The 19327-nt window shown below is 35.7% G+C and overlaps 1 protein-coding gene across 2 annotated transcripts in view; it reads right to left on the bottom strand.

Annotated features, from left to right (window-relative positions):
• The window catches only part of LOC127875117 (TALPID3 protein-like), a 159351-nt gene extending 142473 nt beyond the window's left edge, over positions 1 to 16878 (bottom strand). For both annotated transcript variants that reach the window (XM_052419939.1, XM_052419940.1), the window contains exons 1-8: positions 16783 to 16878; positions 8202 to 8237; positions 6843 to 7044; positions 5430 to 5625; positions 4674 to 5042; positions 3856 to 4375; positions 3049 to 3261; positions 933 to 1060 (exon numbers count right to left, since the gene is read on the bottom strand). In XM_052419939.1, coding sequence (XP_052275899.1) covers positions 933 to 1060; positions 3049 to 3261; positions 3856 to 4375; positions 4674 to 5042; positions 5430 to 5625; positions 6843 to 7044; positions 8202 to 8232 — 1659 coding nt within the window. In that variant the 5' untranslated portion in view covers positions 8233 to 8237; positions 16783 to 16878. The remainder of the gene's footprint in view (positions 1 to 932; positions 1061 to 3048; positions 3262 to 3855; positions 4376 to 4673; positions 5043 to 5429; positions 5626 to 6842; positions 7045 to 8201; positions 8238 to 16782) is intronic.
• Between the last annotated feature and the right edge of the window lie 2449 nt (positions 16879 to 19327).

Raw genomic sequence — 19327 nt, 5'->3', positions numbered from 1 at the left:
AGCAGGGACGGACAACACTTTCCACCTAGACTAGATTTTGTTTATAAAAGACTTCCTTCAAAAGAAAAAATCATTAAAAGCCAAAAGTGCCGACTGCACAGGCTAATCTGGGACTATATACACATTCATTAAGCCCATCTTCCCAGAATGGGTCTCAGTGAAAAATGAGCTACAGCCGACATTATGAGAAAATAGGTCTTGTTCGATATGTTACCAAAGTAGCTCCAGACCAGCCTAACCCTTTGCATGCTGGGAAATTTGTCGTCTGCTAAAATGTCGCCTGCTGAATTTCTAAAATTAGCATTTTCTTCGATTTTTTTCAAAGAATACTATCAGAATAGCAAACAGTTTGGATCCTGATGAGACGCCACGTTCTGTGGCGTCTCATCTGGATCCAAACTGTTTGCAAAGGCCTTCAAAATTCGGTTCCAGCACTTAAAGAGCTAAGCATTCAAGCAGTCTAGAAGGGATCTACTGTCAGCAAACGAGATGACGAAACCTTTTATTACTTTATGTCTGACAGGGTAGCTCGTGACAAGACTGTGCAAACAACAGGGCAGACAAAAAAATTCAATATTTGTGCATCTTGAAAAATATGATGTGAAAAAATGACTATTTAAACAATTAACTACCAAAATACCAAAACTGGTAAAAGGGAGATAAATGTTAATAGCTTTGTCCAGTGTTATATTGGAATTTTGGAGTGTTATTTTTGATAATTAATATAAATGTCACAAAACTGTTCCCAGCTTTATGTTTGAACTCAACAAAGAGATTATAAATTCTTTTCAAATCAGGACAACACACTTATGGTAATCCAGGCCTAAATATATATTGTAATTCAATCAGTAAACCCAAAGTCGGATATTAGCATTCAAATGTACAATCAAATTCCTATATTCCACATATGATTTAAACACAATAACATTTACCCTTGAAAACCAATTATACGTTGTAGGGTTGGGTTTAATATCATCACTGTTGTATTTGCCAGAATAATTGTCCTCATCGCCACGAAGAACATTCCGGGACAGCGCAGGTGGAATAATGTTGCTGTCATCTGAAACACATGAAAAGCAGTAAACTGTTAACACAATTCATTTTTAACATCTGGTTCCCTGCCTGTAATACACCCCACGTGTCTCTTTATCAGGGGGCATTGACAGTTCAGTTTTAACATCTGGTTCCCTGCCTGTAATACACCACACATGTCTCTTTATCAGGGGGCATTGGCAGTTCAGTTTTAACAACTGGTTCCCCAACAATGCAAGCTTCATACCTATGAAGTTCTGCTATATCTTTGTTGGGGATATAAAGCATAGCAATGACAATAATAACAACAAATAAAATTTAAGTTGAACAGTAAAAGCTGCAATCAATGGAATCTTCTTCAAAACAAAACCAGTTCTTAAGAACATTATTGGGGTTTATGTCTGTTATTTATTATGTTGTAAAAAAAAGGGACCCTTTTTATTGTAAAAACACTTGGGCTCTTTTTATTGTAAAAACACTTGTTACTAACAGAACATGCAATAATCTTTGGTAAAGCTGATTTCAAAAGCATTGTCATTTACTACCTACAGTAATGTGAATCAGTAATATATTTGCAAGCTAGTCGATTAACCCGTTAGAAGCAAAAGGTAAAATTTCTATATGCAACCAGCATATAATAAGAACAGCCTGAGAGTAATCCGCAGTATGTTGGGGTTTTATACTGTTTGCAGCGCATCAGCACCTTTGGTTTGAAAATGTAGCCTTAAAAACTTGAATCTAGTACGAAACATCTTTAACATTATTTGACTTTCTAAGGAACAACAATTGTATCAAAATGAGTATCAAAACGGTGAACGGTTAACCTACTGACACTTTTCCAGGGTCTACTAAGCCAACTTCAACAGATCACAGGAACTGTCACACACGTATGCTATAAACAAACAATTACTTTCCTTAGAAATAAAGGAATATAATAATGGTCTTAACAACGATTTTACTGCAAATTCACACACAGTTATTTGGTCCCCAGAAACTTAAATGTTCTGAGAAGCTTTGCTTGAAAATCTCCCCATCCTCTGGCAGCCATGCCTTTTTATGGCGCTGAACCATTTTCAAACTCCTAAATCATAAGAGCAAATGATCAAAGCATGTTTCATGATGATAGAACAACAAAAAATTCTTCTAGTCTGTTTAAAATATATTTTTATATCCACATGTGAAAAACTGCCTCAAACCCTGGCCATTCTTTTTGAGGGATTGGACCCATTTTTGCACTTGACTAAGATATCAATAGAACAAATTAATGTTCAAGCAAGTTTTATGATAATTGGGCCAACATTGTAACTTCTAGAGTTTTTACAAAGTTTCATTATAGAGATTGAACAAAAGACTATGACTTCTAGACTGTTCAGAATGTGTTACTAAAGCCATATAAGACAAAGATGCAACCCCTGCAGGCCATGTTTTTTAACAGACCGCAACCCTTTTAAACTCGGCAGAGATTTTATCGAACCCGGTTACCACCAATGTGAGGTTATTTTGACCCCAGAAGCATGAATTTAGACAACCATACCAGACTTGTTCTGGAAAAACTAGGTTAATGCATGTGCTAATCAGGGAAAACACTTTCCGCCTTTACAGGATTTTCATTTAGAAGAGACCTTCTTTAACTCTTCCAGTGCTGGAACCGAATTTTTAAGGCCTTTGCAAACAGTTTGGATCCAGATGAGACGCCACAGAACATGGCGTCTCATCAGGATCCAAACTGTTGCTATTCTGATAGTGTTCTTTGAAAAAAATCAAAGAAAATGCTAATTTTAGAAATTCAGCAGACGACATTTTTGCAGACGACAAATTTCCCAGCATGCAAAGGGTTAAGAGAAACTGTCCTTAAAAACTGCAAACGTCGTCCCTAAGGAGCCTCTGCAAACTGCTCAGGCTTCTCTGGAACTACTTTTATGTACATGCATTTAGCACAGTTTTCCCATGTGAAGGTGCATACAATGTTATAATCCTAAAAGCTGCTAGAGTAAGCTAATAAAACATTATTCAAACCTAAGGACTTGGCCTTGTCATCCCCACTATTGCCGACATCATCCCGCAGTTTGAACCCCGCACTGTGGAAGGTCACTGGTGGAGGCAGCGCATGCAGGGAACCGTCGCTTAATGTGGAGCTGGGGGAGGCAGAGTTTGTGGCTGAAACCGTGACGATTCTCTCTGGGACGGTAAATATCTCTGGCTGGCTGCTCCCACTGCTGGTGTCTTGTGCTGAGAAAGAAATAAACAGTTAATGAACTATGGCTTTGTGTTGAGAGGCTTGGGGTGTTTTGGTTTTTGAGGTTTTGATGAAAATATTTACACACAAATTGTGTTTTTAGTCGTTTTATTGGAAAAATGTGTGAGCTTTTGCTGCATAAAGAAGAATCAGCTTAAAGACTTGTCGCAAACGCTTCATGAATTCAAAATGTGCAAAATACTTGTAGTTAAGATAACAGCCAACTAACATTAAATGCCAATATAAATAGTATCATAAGCAGTTTGCTATTATTTGATTTAACAATTACTAGTAGTCCAACATAACAATTCATCAAGATTTCTTGCAATTGGATAGTTTATGGTACATTTTCTTTCAGATACCAAGCATGCAAACCCTGAATACTTATTTGAAGTTTCAATTTATTATATGTAGCAACAGTCTATACTATACAAGAGAATACTTTTTAAATACTGGTTATGAGTCTTAAGCATTATGCACATTACCTCAATGAAAAGTACAAACATGCTATTAAAGTCGTAAGCAAATGAACAAAAATCAGCAGATAAAATAATAAAGCTTTGCTAAAAATTCAAACTATTTTATACCATGAGACGTTATTATTTCAACGCTGTCCTCTAAATCTTGGAGCAGATTTTTCTTCTCTGGTATGATAGTCTTGTCAGAGGCTTTCTGCTGCACTTTCTGGGGAGTGTGCCTCTCAACACGATACTTTGGTGGGCTCATACCCTTCCCCTTGGGCTCCATTGGGGCAGCGGTTGCCTTGGAGACTCCTACTTGATTGTGCTGACTAGCAGCAATAAACTGTGATTTCTTATCAAAATCTGATTTAGAGGCTTCTGATTTAGACTTAGAGGAATCAGAGCTAGATTTGGACTTCGCCAAGTTGACATCTTCATAAGGCTTATCAGCTGATTTCCTCACCTTCTCAACTTTAAACTGTTCCCCCTCATCTGTATCTACCGGAAAGTGTTTTCTGATCACGATGCCCTTTTCACCGTTTGAATCGTTCGAGCTGGTCACAGCTCCCTTATCAGCCGATCGTCGTCCATTTTGAGTTCCATTCAGCGGTTCCTTGAGACTCTCCTTCAGTAAGGCTGATGGCACCTGTAATTTGTTAAATCTGCATTATCAGGGAATTATACACAATCCAATTCAGCACGTAAGTTATATTTCATATACTAGTATTTGCTTATTTGCAACATTTTATTAAGTAAGTATGTTAAAGTTAGCTTCTTTAAAATGTTTTGTTTTGTAATATGTGTTGCATATGAATGTTTGATTACAACTATGTTTAAATACACCCTTCAAGTACATGTACCTGAGCTGCTACATATATAACATACATGTTTGTAACACTATACATTGAAAATAAAATTTTGCTTGAAAAAAAGGCTGACGGCACCTTTCCATCGCTGGAGACGGATGTACGAGGGCTGTCTTCATCGTAAGGAGACTTTATTTCTCGCAAATGCTTCTTCGAAATCTTAACCTTTTGCGGTCCGCTGGAATTAAAATTGTCCACGCCAAGTGATGTTTTGGAGCATTTTGAAGAGCCACTGCTAGAGTAATGGCCATTTGTTCCACCTTGGGTCTTTTCGTTCACAACTTCTACCACTTGCATGCTCCGTTCATGTGTGGACCTAATAAGGATGTCACTAGCCGTAGTGCTCACGTCGGAGGTTTCCCCTGGGACTTCATTCCTGAGAGACGAGGGCTGAGCAGTCTGTGTTTTGCTGACGACACCACTGTCTTGACTGGTTTCTTGGAGAGTCTGACAGAATACAATAGAATTACTACAGTATTATTATATTTTATTTAACAAGGCTTTTTCTCTTCTTGTTGGAAAGAGGTTCCAGTCTATTAATTGTAGAAATCAATATAGCTTTAGTAGCTGATTTTGGGAGATAAAAAGATGGAGCAAGTTTTATGATTTTAAAGAAACTGTTCATTGGGAAGAGGCCTTTAATTGACCTCTGTAATATACACTGAAAAAACCCTGCTGAATATCAACAAACCTAAAGTATATTTCACTAACCGAGAGCTGTCATGCAATAGACAAGAATGGAAACAAGCACATCCAATTTTCAAATAACAATCATGATTTCTGTATGAGTAAAATTTGTGCAAAAAGTTACATAAGATCAAGTCTTTGACTAACCTTATCATCTGGGTCGTGCCCTGGCCCTACAGACCGGTTGCTATGCTGCGAGAGAGCGGATCTTGCGCTCCTCTGAGACACACCCAAGCCTGCGCTCTGGTTGGATGAAACCAACACCTCGCTCACATGTGATCGGACAGAGGCACCACTGGCACGAGACTGATTGGACATTACAGACTGGGCCGACTTTTCCGACCTTAAGTACATTTTCACACGTTTTAAAAATCTTTAGGATTTTACTAATACTAATATGCACACTAAAGAAACAATAGCAAAACTGTACATCAGTATTTTCCATATTTTTGGATCAACACACAAAAACAGACAATTGAAGCACAGTTATCACCAGAAATTTGAATACTGGTAGCAACCGATCATACAATTTTAATAGATATGGTAGCATTAGTAGTGTGCCCATTCACCATTCAATTACAACAATCATAGATCATAAAGTGCTTAAAGGACAATCACTTCAATTTACAAACCCTACTTCCCATGAACATAACAGAAACCACATCTACATGTATATGAGCCTCAATCTGAGAAAACAGGGCTTAATGCATGTGCATTAATTTTCTTCCCAGATTAGCCTATGCATTCTTCTCAGGCTTATCAGATTTATCAGGGACGACGGTTTCTGCCAGGACTGGCTTTCCTTAAGGAATTAACTTCTTTAAATATAAATTCCATAAAAGCAGAAAGTGTCATCCCTGATTAGCCTGTGAAGACTGCACAGGCCAATCTGGGAGGACACTTTACGCACATGCATTATACTCAGTTCACCCAGAACAAGGCTCATATGCATAAAGGAAGCACATTCTGTCATTATGAGTGCTTGCCTGTGTATGAAATCAGTCTGATGTGAAGTCAGTTTGATTTTTATCAAATTGAAAACACACTTGACAGGCATCGCCCTTGGCATAGCTAATACAATTATATGTTTGATCAAATGTACAATAAACAGAAAACTGCATTTTAACTATGTAAAAAAAAAGAGTAAAGTAATTCCTCTTTCTAGATGATAATTATAGAACATAATTTACAAAGCAATTCGTTGGAAAACTTTAAAACAAATGTGATATAGAGGCAAACAAGCATAAAGTTACAGAGACAGAAGCATGTGCAGGTAGCATTATTATTCAAATGAGTTGTGCTCTGAGAAAACTGGGCATAATGCATGTGCGTAAAGTGTCGTCCCAGATTAGCCTGTGCAGTTCGCACAAGCTAATCGGGGACGACACTTTCCGCTTTTATGGTATTTTTAGTTTCAAGGAAGTCCATCCTTACAGAAAATCAAGTTTAGGCGGAAAGTGGCGTCTCGATTAGCCTGTGCAGACTGCACAGGCTAATCTGGGATGACATTTCACGCACATGCATTAAGCCCAGTTTTCTCAGAACAAGGCTCAAATATACCTATCACTGTTCTGAGATAGCCCAAGGACTTTATCTTCACTGGTTTTCTTAGAGCCTTGTGAATTATGACTGCCATGGCTGCTAGCAGAGTGAGTTGACCTGTTGATAGCCTTGGTCGCTGCATCAGTGATTGTTAAAAGCTCGAGTAAGCTCATTTTTCCGCCACTGCCTGCCGAGTCTCGACTGTCACAGGAAGTGTCGCCTTTAGGGAAACATAAATAACTTTCAGGTTTCAGAGAAGAAGATTTTGAAGTTATTTACTATATCTAAGTCTTTATAACTTATTTGACCCCTGGTACGTGTTGGCACCAGGGGTATGGCTTGTTCAAACATGAAAAAATAACAAACCTCTGGGCCTTTTGGTTTCAGAGAAAAAAAATTAAGTTTTACCTAAATGCATAACAAGGAAAATATCTCAACCCTAAGGCGGTGCTAATTTTGACCCAAGGGACATGATTTAAACAAATTTGATAGATTACCACATTAAGTTGTTATACATGTACATCAAATAATAAACCCCTCACCATTGAGGTTTCAGAGAATATTTTTTTAAAGTTATTCACTATATAAATCTCATAAAATATGTGAACCCTGGGGCCAGTTTTAACCGCACAAGGGGTATGACTTGAGGAAACTTGGTAGAGGACTACCAAAAGATGTTATTAAAAACATCAAATATAAAAAGCACTCCCTCTTGAGGATTTTGAGATGAGAATGTTTAAAGTTTTCATTTATTAACTTTTTTAGATCTGGTGACCTAAACATGCAATGGAAAGGAACAATTTGAATACCTTTAAAAGAGGGTTTTCCAAACAAGTGCTTCATATATTTGCATACATGTACACACCCCATCTACTCGCAATTGTTGTCTTCAAAACGAAACATTATAGTTACCTTGCAATCATATTTCCAGTTGAAACAACAATAAAACCAGTTAAATACACATGTTGTTGACAATCACAACAGTGTTACTGAGCGACATCAATAAAACATAAGGCTTAAAAAACTGCAAGCTGTGATTTACACCTGCCAATGCTTTCGGTGTACATAAAAGATTTTTGATGTGAGTGCCGAGTTGGGCCATTTTCTATATGTAAACTTGTAACATGATAAGCCAGTGGCCATTTAAAATTTTACTGCATTGGATCTATAACGGGTGTAAGGAAATAAATTGTGTTTGCTGGAATTGCTTTGCTGGTATCATTTTTATTGACTTGAAAATAAGGGCGAAATGAATTACTCTTACTGATTTAAACGAGACTTAAGATAAAATGTAACCGGTGAAATCGCCGGCTGCCGATGCTCACAGAGTACAAGTTGCTTTATTACAAGGTTTATTTTACACATTTTAAGTATTACCTGACTTTGGCAATCCTCCTTCCATAGACATTTTACCTGAAAGCAAAATCATCACAATAATTAGACCACAACAAGCATATTTTAGTAAAAACAATACATGTATATATTAGTTTTATTACATTCTAAATTAAAATGTTAACATAAATGTATGTATATAAAGCCTCTTGTTTAAAGGCATGTACCGGTAATGCATTAATTTTACATAATGTTAAACTATTTATGACAATAATGTAATCTCCAAAAAACTCTACAAATTTATAGAAATAGCAAAACATCATTGATCGTTTTACATTTGAGCTGTTCTGAGCACTTGTCTTTAGAAGCATCTGCCATCAAGGAAAGGGGTTTCAATAGCAGACAGATACAACCTTCGATTTTCTCTTAGCATAAGGCTCATTTACAACTGAAAACACATGAGGATCACTTAATGCTTACCTAAGAAACCTAAGAAACTGTAGCTACCGTAAGTAATTTTATACACAATACCAAGGTTTGGGGCTGCATCTTGCATAAGGGGCATAATTAGAATGTATCTTTCAATGTTAGTCTCTTTAAAGCCTTTCACACCAGGGGTCATCATTTGAACAAACTTTGTTCCCTTCTAGACCATGCTACATAAAAAACATGAAAGCACTGCCCCAGCTGTTTCACACAAGAAGTGTTTGCAAAACTGGTGACCCTTGAAATCACAATTTGTCCAGACATTCGTAAAAAACGACAAACATTCTATAAGGTCACAATCAAATTCGCTATTCAAGCTCTGTCTGGCTTAAATTACATGTACCATCGCTAATCCCTTTATTGCCCCTATTAATAAACCATATCTACTAGTCGAGTGATCCAGTGTTGTTTTTGACACCTTATCAGCGATCTATCAGCAAATTATTGATTTTATCGAGCATTCACACCATGGTGTTTTTATGATAGGGGTCACTTATTGCTTGCGAGAGATGCATCGTTGAATTAAAAGCAGACTTCTTTTGTATTTCATGGCCAAAAGCAAGTCCATAATCATAAAGATATTATTACGCGGTATTCTGTATATTATACCACCTTAGGCTTAAAAAACCTGTCATAAACCTGTATATCAAACAAATTTAGCGCTTACTGATAAAAAATTGATGTTTCACATAAAATTACTTTTCTTTTTGACTGATTTTCAGAAAATAATTTGTACATATTACATCAATCTAAATTTAGAATTAATTGATGATTGGTTGAATAAAAACAGTGCTTGATGCATGGGGTACATCGCATTGAACGATTACGCATGCCTCTGTCCCAAATTGAACTCAAATTGAGGCACGCCCCAGATTTCAGGTTATGGATTCATCCGCATAGTGCACAACTGCACATGTGTGTTTACTTCCGGAAAATGGAGAATGTCTGTTGTCATAAAATTCTTAAACACATTTATTGTCAATATTTGCCAGAAATAATGAGGTTTTGTAAGTAATACACTGATTACTGACTGCAGTTAAGGTGGCATGATCGATCGTTTAAGGTCAAATGTCGCAACATTTTAAATGGCATGTCCCGATTCGGACCTGAAAATTTCTGGCATGTTCAACATCAAAGGCTCTCGGAGTCTGTTTATGTGGACTAACTTTTTGTATTAAACAGATGACGCCATGTCTGAAGTTCTTGTCAGTTTTGCTTCTTTATAATACATGTTCAGCGATATATTGAAACTGTATCTAATAAACATTTTCTATGACTGAAATACTTATAAATTTCAAAAAAGCGAACAATAATTAAAGTGTCTAAAGCTAAAGATGCTAAACAAATATTTAGCAGATTCTACCATAAAAAGGAATAAAAGTGATAGGATAATAATAATAATAATAATAAAATCTTTATTTACGGAAGGTATACTTGTTAAGAAATACATCAGATGAAATTACATAATATGCAATTTATATAATACATTTCTTATTTTTAACAAGGTCTTCTAACATAATACAATTCTGACTCTAAACCTAAAAGTTCGTGCACCTTAAACTTCAAAAGCATATCTTTCATAAAAAATCATTAGACAATAACTAAACTTGATATATACTTTATGATTCATCTTTTGTTTAACAAATAAGGAGTGAAATATGTTGGTTGACAGATAAAAATAATGGAGTTACGTACCTTTAAACATTCATGTACATCATAGTCTGCGTCACACAGAATTACCCTATAAGATCATGCACCAATTTTGATGATGTCACAGCGAGACCTTGGGATGTGTTTTAAATAACTGATATATGTTTTTGTGACTTTGTGTTTATTTGTATTAAATATGTGTTGTTTAAGATGAATTTCGTGAATAAACTGTATTGAAAAGAATGGTTTAAACAAAACTGGTCTTCATAAACACGAAATATGCACTGAGATAACTGTATTCAGAGGTCTAGATAAAGTGTATTTACTAACGGAAAATGGCTTAATAAAATTCTATTCACAATGGGGGCATAAAAAGCTGTCATTCCTTCTAATGACAGTTGTTTTGTGACAAAATCCCAAATTGACGCAGTGAGAACATTTATCGCAATAGACCGGTTACGATCTTAACGCATGGTCTCGTGTCATTATTTGGGACTAAATTTTTTCGCTTACACAGCATACTTTAATCTTATTGTAATGCAAAGTACAGAGAGCACAATACAAATTCGAGACGGGCCTCAAAGGGAAACTACTCTTACAACATTTTACGATCAAAACATTGACAAACATAGCCGTCTGGTGAAGGAAATGTGCAGATTTTAAATATTGTTTAGGCTATTTCTTTGAAACGAGGTCAGAAAAACGGACAATTTATATAATATATTTTTTTTTTCCTACTGATGTTGTCTTATCGGCTGTGGAAATTCTCACGTTACAAAAGTGAACTGTTTTTGTTCGAATGTTCCTTAGAAGTTTACGTCATAAAAAAGTACACGATCTTATAGGGCTGCACAAAGAGGATACAACAAATACATCATATTTCATCTTGAGCAATAAGAACAAAACACAAATAATCATATGCATGTACACTTACAATGATATATATCATAATTGAAAACAAATGACAGACATAAAACTACAATTACCATTTATGCAAGAACAGTATTTAAACATTAAATTAGGGTAAAGTGATCTAGAGTCGGACACGATCTGAAGTCGGACGTTTTTGGACCCGTTTTTCTGTCGATTTTAGACAGTTCAGCATGTAAACAAGTGTACATTAACCGAAATAAATATTTAAACCAATAAAATAAGTCGTTTCTCTTTTGTGGCGTACTTCCCAGCATTCCTGAAGTTCATTTCTAAAAATACCTTCACGGGCGCGAATTTCAAAATTGACAACGCAAAAGAAGTAAGTTTTGTTTGCGTTTGAAACAGTCTAGCAGTGTTAAAGGGATCTTTTCACGCTTTGGTAAATTGACAAAATTGAAAAAAGTTGTTTCAGATTCGTAAGTTTTCGTTTTAGTGAGGAAACAGTAATACTGAACATTAACCATGCTCTAATATAGCCATTATATGCATCTTTTGACGATTTTAAAACCTAACAAGAGTTCCGCGGTCGGAGATGACCGCATTGAAGCCGGATTTTTGATTTAAATGACAGGAAAGTACCTTTCGTGTTTTTGTCAATGCAATACTTAAATTACTGAAATATTGTTCAAAGGTCAAAATGAAATGTAAGTACTTTTCAAGGCATGAGCAAACCTTGTGTTATGTTTTGAATGCATGCATATACATGAACAACAATAACATTTAAGGTCACAAATATGAACTTGAATTGACAATTAGGAAAGTTTGATCTCAATTTTTTTATTAGCAAATTAGTAACATATTGTTTGAAGTTTCCATCAATTTCATTATCAAATGTAAGAAAATAAACTTAGATGAAATAATACTATTTATTGTTTTGCTTTCACATACCTACACAGAAATCCAGACAGCCTTATGATCACTCCAAAAGGTTTCTATCACACCAGTTTTAGCAGATAGATTGGACACATAAATATGAAAGTTATACCATGAAATAAGAATTTTAACATTTTTACATTCAAGGTCACGGTGACCTTGACCTTAAAATGACCAGTGGTCATCTACTAGTTCTGGCCAACCTTCATATCAAGTTTGAAGACTCTAGGTCTAAGCATACCAAAGTATTAACAACTTTAACATATTTACATCCAAGGTCACAGTGACCTCGACCTTCAAATGAATGACCTTGAAATGACCAGTGGTCATCTAAGTGTGCTTGCAAACCTTTACGTCAAGTTTGAGATTCTAGGTCCAAGCATACCAAAGTTACAACAATTTTAACATTTTAACATTTAAGTTCACAGTGACCTTGACCTTCAAATGAATGACATTGAAATGAATGACCTTGAAATGACCAGTGGTCATCAAAGTGTGCTTGCAAACCTTTACGTCAAGTTTGAGATTCTAGGTCCAAGCATACCAAAGTTATAACAATTTTAACATTTTAACATTGAAGGTCACAGTGACCTTGACCTTCAAATGAATGACATTGAAATGAGCAGTGGTGATCTTCTAGTACTGGCCAACCTTTATGTCAAGTTTGAAGACTCTAGGTACAAGCATACCAAAGTTATAACATGGAATAAGAACTTTAACATTTTTACCTACCAAAGTTATAAGAACTTTAACATTTTTACATTCAAGGTCACAGTGACCTTGACCTTAGAATGAATGACCTTGAAATGACCAGTGGTCATCTAAGTGTGCTTGCAAACCTTCATGTCAAGTTTGAAGACTCTATGTCCAAGCATACCAAAGTTATAACAATTTTAACATTTTAACATTTAAGGTCACAGTGACCTTGACCTTCAAATGAATGACATTGAAATGACCAGTGGTCATCTTCTAGTACTGGCCAATCTTTATTTCAAGTTTGAAGACTCTAGGTACAAGCATACCAAAGTTATAACATGAAATAAGAACTTTAACATTTTTACATTCAAGGTCACAGTGACCTTGACCTTCAAATGAATGACCTTGAAATGTCCAGTGGTTACTTACTAGTTCTGGCCAACCTTCATGTCAAGTTTCAAGACTCTAGGTCCAAGCATACCAAAGTTATAACAACTTTAACATTTTTACATTCAAGGTCACAGTGACCTTGACCTTCAAATGAATGACCTTGAAATGTCCAGTGGTTACTTACTAGTTCTGGCCAACCTTCACGTCAAGTTTCAAGACTCTAGGTCCAAGCATACCAAAGTTATAACAACTTTAACATTTTTATATTGAAGGTCACAGTGACCTTCACCTTCAAATGAATGACCTTAAAATGACCAGTGGTCATCTGTTAATCCTGGCCAACCTTCATGTCAAGTTTGAAGACTCTAGGTCCAAGCATACCAAAGTTATACCATGAAATAAGAACTTTAACATTTTTACATTCAAGGTCACAGTGACCTTGACCTTCAAATGAATGACCTTGAAATGACCAGTGGTTACTAACTAGTTATGGCCAACCTTCATGTCAAGTTTCAAGACTCTAGGTCCAAGCATACCAAAGTTATAACAACTTTAACATTTTTTATATTGAAGGTCACAGTGACCTTGACCTTCAAATGAATGACCTTGAAATGACCAGTGGTCATCTGTTAATCCTGGCCAACCTTCATGTCAAGTTTGAAGACTCTAGGTCCAAGCATACCAAAGTTATACCATGAAATAAGAACTTTAACATTTTCGAGCACGCCGCCACCCCGCCCGCCCGCCCCCCCCGCCCGCCCGACAACATCAATCTATAAGCCGAGATTTTTTCGAAAAAAATCCGGCTAAAAATTATAAAGCGTTGCAACGCGAAACGATTGAATAATTTGGAGAGTTCTGTTTTTGTCGTTAAATTTTGTGAAACTACGAAGATTGCTTATATAACGTATAAAATACGTCAAGAATATGTACTCGGCGGAATAGCTCAGTAGGCTAAAGCGTTTTTACTTCAGGACTCTGGCAGGACTCCAGGGGTCACTGGTTCGAAACCTGCTCCGGGTAATGTTCTTCTCATTTTTTTAATTTTTTTCTTGATTTTTTACTGGAGCTTTTATGATCCAATGTTTACATTTATCAATATAAAGCATTTAATGAATAAGTTAAAAAAATGCCAAAATCTGTGAAAAGGCCCCTTTAAAATCTGTTTAAGCAATTGACATCATTGTTAAAGCTGTAGATTTATGATCATTTTGTAAACTAAATTTAAGTTTAATCGTAGTTTCTTTAGATTGATCAACAAATTTCCCCACCGACAACATGAACTATTTTAGATATTGAGTCGGACAGCAAAACAACGCAATTCGATATTGAGTCGGACACTGTCAGACTCAATGTCAGTTGTGAATAAACAATGTTTAACCTATATTTACATATGAAAGTTTATAGATAGGTCTCAAATACAGAAATTAGCCTATTTTATTACGGGTTTACGTTGAACTAAATGCAAATGTTGACAAGTCCAATAGCTCTTATATGTTCCATTCATCAAACAGTTTACTCGGTCTGTGCTAGATTGTTCTAATGACTTTGTGCAAAGTGTTGTTTTTTTTACTACTTTTGTTTAAAAGTTAATTTTCAGCATAAAATGAGCACGTAAACCAAATTCTTACATGTTGCGCTTTCCGAAATTCGTTGATATATTACGATGTTTATACATACAAAAATATCATGTGAGAAATTGGGCTATGTTGGTAATAATAGGATTTTACCACTATTTTACACTGTTTGCATTTGTAGTTATTAGTTTGTGCTGTCGTATTTCACTTTGTAATTAATAGGATGAAGAACGTGATAATTCGCAAGTTTTGTGTTGTCGGTATGCACCATACAGGTGCGAAGCAGCTAGAAGTCGGTCCATTGCATTATTGTCGCCATGAACCTGGTAACCGAAAGGACTGTAATGCGATTGCAGTTTATGGAGACTCACACCTGCACCAGGGCCGATATTATCTTCGCCGTGAAGATGCCCTTCAGCTCAAGACTGTATTGAATTTTGCAAAAGGGTCGTGTTACCTTCGGGCCAAAAATGTCCCCAGAAAAGTTTTCAAAGCTGCGCGGGCCGATTCAGAATTGCAGCATCGGCTTCGTTGCTGCGAAACAGATGCAGACTCCATAGCTGAGCCTGAGATATTAAAGAGTTCATACATATATAAAATTTATTAACATTCTGTGAAATTTGACAGTGCAGCTACAGTTGACAGTTTCTTATTTTCAATGTTTTATTCATTATGTTTGTTTATATTTGCCAATAAATAAAATAAATGTATTTAAAACGTATCGGCTTAATTTTTTATACTTCAGTGGCTCTATATAATCGGGATGTCTGTTCACCGCGATGAATATAATGTTCCCAAATCGTCTTTGCCTGATAGGGTGACTGGTAAAGCACGGCGCTACCCGGGGTAAAAAGCACAAAATGTCCTCGACTGATGAAAAGGCTCTTATTGAGGCCGCCACTTCATAAGCGGCCAGGGGTTTTGGGTTTAGTAAAAGTAACATTTTAAGGTACGTGGGGATTTTTGCTGCTCAGAAAGGCGCATCGTTTAAGCGTGGCAGGCCTTTGGATATGTTGTGGATATTGATAAAGTTGAAAGCTCGGAACCCTGAGTTCTCCTTGCGAAGCCCTCAGATAACTGCAGCAAACAGGCACACGGCCATGACATGTAATGCACCAAAAGAAAAAAAAGTCGCGTACACACATGTTTGAGTGGTTTTGTAACTGGATTACTCATAAATACGAATTAGAAATTATGCTGTACATTGTATTTGTCTTTAGCTTGAAAACACGAATCTTTAATCTTCAACTTGTTTTCGATACCCGATGGGCTTCATAGACGTTCATGTTCACACACGCTAACTCACGTAGTGCATTAAGCAAGGCATCGTAACTATGTAGTTGCCCAATATTAACCTGATACTCTTGAATAGTGTGAAAATAAATTTAGCAAAACCTCGCTGGTCTAGTATGGCAACCACCAATCGAACTTGTATGCTTCGGGAGAGAAGTCGAACCCGGGTCGCCAAGCTTAGAAGCGCGTGTAGCAACCACTGGTCGATAACGTAAGTATATAAGTAATTTTACATCATTTAATTAGATTAATTCATTTCAATATAAACCAAATATTGAAAAAGCATTAATAGAACAAATATTTTTGCATTATTGACTTAAAATAGTATAAAACCATATAATATATGGCCATTTACTCTGACATCTCTCACTGTCCGACTCAATATCAAAACTGTCCGACTCTCAATCGAACTGGAGTAGCTGTATTCAACTACACATATAGGCGCAATCTAAACCGTTTTGCGTGCAAAAACGGTTGAAATGCGTAGAGGGAATAATAGGCTGGGTACCAGTTTGAAGAAACCGTCCTGACAGTTCTAAATATAGCTCAAATCGTTCGAAACTGAAAACACTGTCCGACTCACGATCACTTTACCCTAAGGTTATTTAATAAACAAAAACATGAAGCATGTTCAGTTTTTTTCATAAGGCATAGGATATAAATGGAAAAAAAACAACACAATAATAAATGAGACATTTGTTTAAGAAATACACTATTAAATGACTTACATATGTGTTAGTTAACTTCCCATTACACACATAATAAAAACATTAGGTTTCAAATCAGTCTATCGCTGCCATGTCTAAACAAATTCTTTGCTATGCCCTAACAACGTTTGAAAGCGTCAATTTGATTGGCTAATGTTGGGTTTTTCCAAAAGTTGTCGTAAAATATATTTGTTCATGTCCTTCAAATTGTGTGCATGAATTAAATTTGTGTACAAAAATTATCCAGTCGTTTAAATATACGGTTCTCTATGTATTTTAGCTCGATTGTTGCATACATTAACAAATTACTGTTTTGCGACATCGTTTTGCATCCAATGAGGCGTCGGGTAAGATCCGAATCATTCTGACTCATTTGCGACTAACCTTGTCAAAACTTGCTTAACACATGTGAGTTTTTATTCTGAATGGCATTAAGGATCTTATTGTTTTTCCTTCTAATAAAATTAGCACGTACATGTATACCTACTGTTATGGACTTTCTTTCTGATCATGATTTAGTCCCTTTTCAGACTGGATCACACTTAAACAACAGCAACGTCTCTTAATTTGTTTGATAATTCAAGGAATCTTTCCCGACCCAAGCACATGAATCATGTCATGAGCCAGGCCAAATTGCAAGGATATTTTTCCTACACTCAGTCCTGAAGAATATCTTGAGCATTTATCATTTTACATAAATTTATTCAAAGGCAAATTAGACGTAACTACTCTGTTTTCGGACTGTCTAAATTTTCGGACACCCCCGTTGTAGCCAAAATAATTGTTTTGTCTGACACTAAATTTTTGATCATGCAGATTTAGGTCCATAATTAATTACTATATTTTCGGACAGTTTATTTTACAGTGCTATTTTACAAGAATTATTCCCTGTTTGGTTTATCTATGGACACTTCTACATGTGTATTTTGTATTTTTATAACCAGATTAGGGTCGTAAAGCCTTGCAAACAAATGTTTTAAAGCCACAGGTACTTGACGAAATTTTGTTTGGTCATTAGATAGATATATCAGGGGGTTTTTTGGCCCGATTTTATAGCCGAAATTCGGCTATGTTCCCAATCCCAAAAAGTATCCTTTTTTCCCAAAATCAGGGTTCGACACTAAGGCACGTCCGACAGACATTGTCTAGTAAGATCGGTGGTCGGGCTAGTTAAACTGTGGGCTAGCTTGTCCGACTGGTCGTACATAACAAATCTATACTGATTCATATAACTATACCTAACGGAAAACCTTTTTCTCTTAATGTGTAAAATAACTCTCGTATCCGTTATTTATATCAGAACAAAACTAGCGTATATAAATAAACGCGGAGAATTCACATGATTCAGCGCTATTTTTAGACGCGAAGGAGAGCTTCCCGCAGAAATTGCTTGTTTCCATTGGTCAAGTTGTCATGAATATTAATGATTTTCTGAAGATTTTCATCCGACAAATAAGTTAATAAAGAAGAATCCGACGGTAAAACTGACACAGATTATGCTGGAAAAAGGGCCTTGGAGCTGTGGTTGCATGGAGCACAGCGGTCAAGGAGGCCAGACTTTGATGACCTTGAATAAATGTCACCTGCTGTACAGACATCATTTATTTAACTGGTGATAAACAGTGAAATTATAACAAACAATTTATGTTGTTAAATAGTTTTATTTTATGTTTTACTCTTTGCATCAAAATGACTTTCTTGTGTTCACTAATTATTTACTGATAAATAATTGATTAAATAGTTACACGACACAATTGTGTTTATTTGTTATGTCATTTATGGTCTAGTAGACATCATTTTCGGGCTAGTACATTTTAAGAGGAGCTGGTCCGATGGTCTGGCTGTAAAAAAAGTTAATGTCGAACCCTGAAAATGTGGCAAAAAATTCCCAAATTCCAGAAAGAAGTCTAATGCGTATTTTATCTCAATTTCAATTCAATTACATCTAACAAAGTATTATATGATTTTGTTCTTTTAATTTGAATGATTATAAAGAGTTATATAAAATTTAGTATTTCCCTAATCAGTGGACTTTTCATGTGGAAAAAAAGGCTAATGAATTTATTTTCCAATTTCATGAAAATGCCGATAAAATTCCCAATTCCAAAGCCATGGGCTATCTTCCCAAAAAGTGGGAAAAAAAACCTGTATATATGTATAATATAGAGTACTCTTATTATATATATAAGGACAAAAAAGTCAAGTACCTGTGTTTAAAGCAATGGACCATTAAATTTGCGCTATTTGTTGAATAACTAAATTGTAACAACTGTATATTTGTCTCTAAATTTTTGGACACCTGTATTTTAAAAATATTTTTTATCTAAATTTTTGGACACAAAAATTATTAATAATGTTTAAGTGTCCACAAACTTAAAGAGTAATTATGGTTTATGGTGTTAATGTTGTTGTTCTTTTGGTATAATGTAATCACATATATTAATGAGATCAAAGATCAAATTATATTTATATCTGCTCTTTTCTGCATCACTGCAACATCGATAACATTGCAGATTTGTGTAACTTACTTTTCATATTTTTACGATAACTTTTCTATAAAGAAAGC

Source organism: Dreissena polymorpha, chromosome 3 (genome assembly GCF_020536995.1).
Source record: "Dreissena polymorpha isolate Duluth1 chromosome 3, UMN_Dpol_1.0, whole genome shotgun sequence".
NCBI lineage: Eukaryota > Metazoa > Mollusca > Bivalvia > Myida > Dreissenidae > Dreissena > Dreissena polymorpha.
The sequence above is the reverse complement of the archived record's forward strand: the minus strand, read 5'-3'. Positions and strand labels throughout refer to the sequence as shown.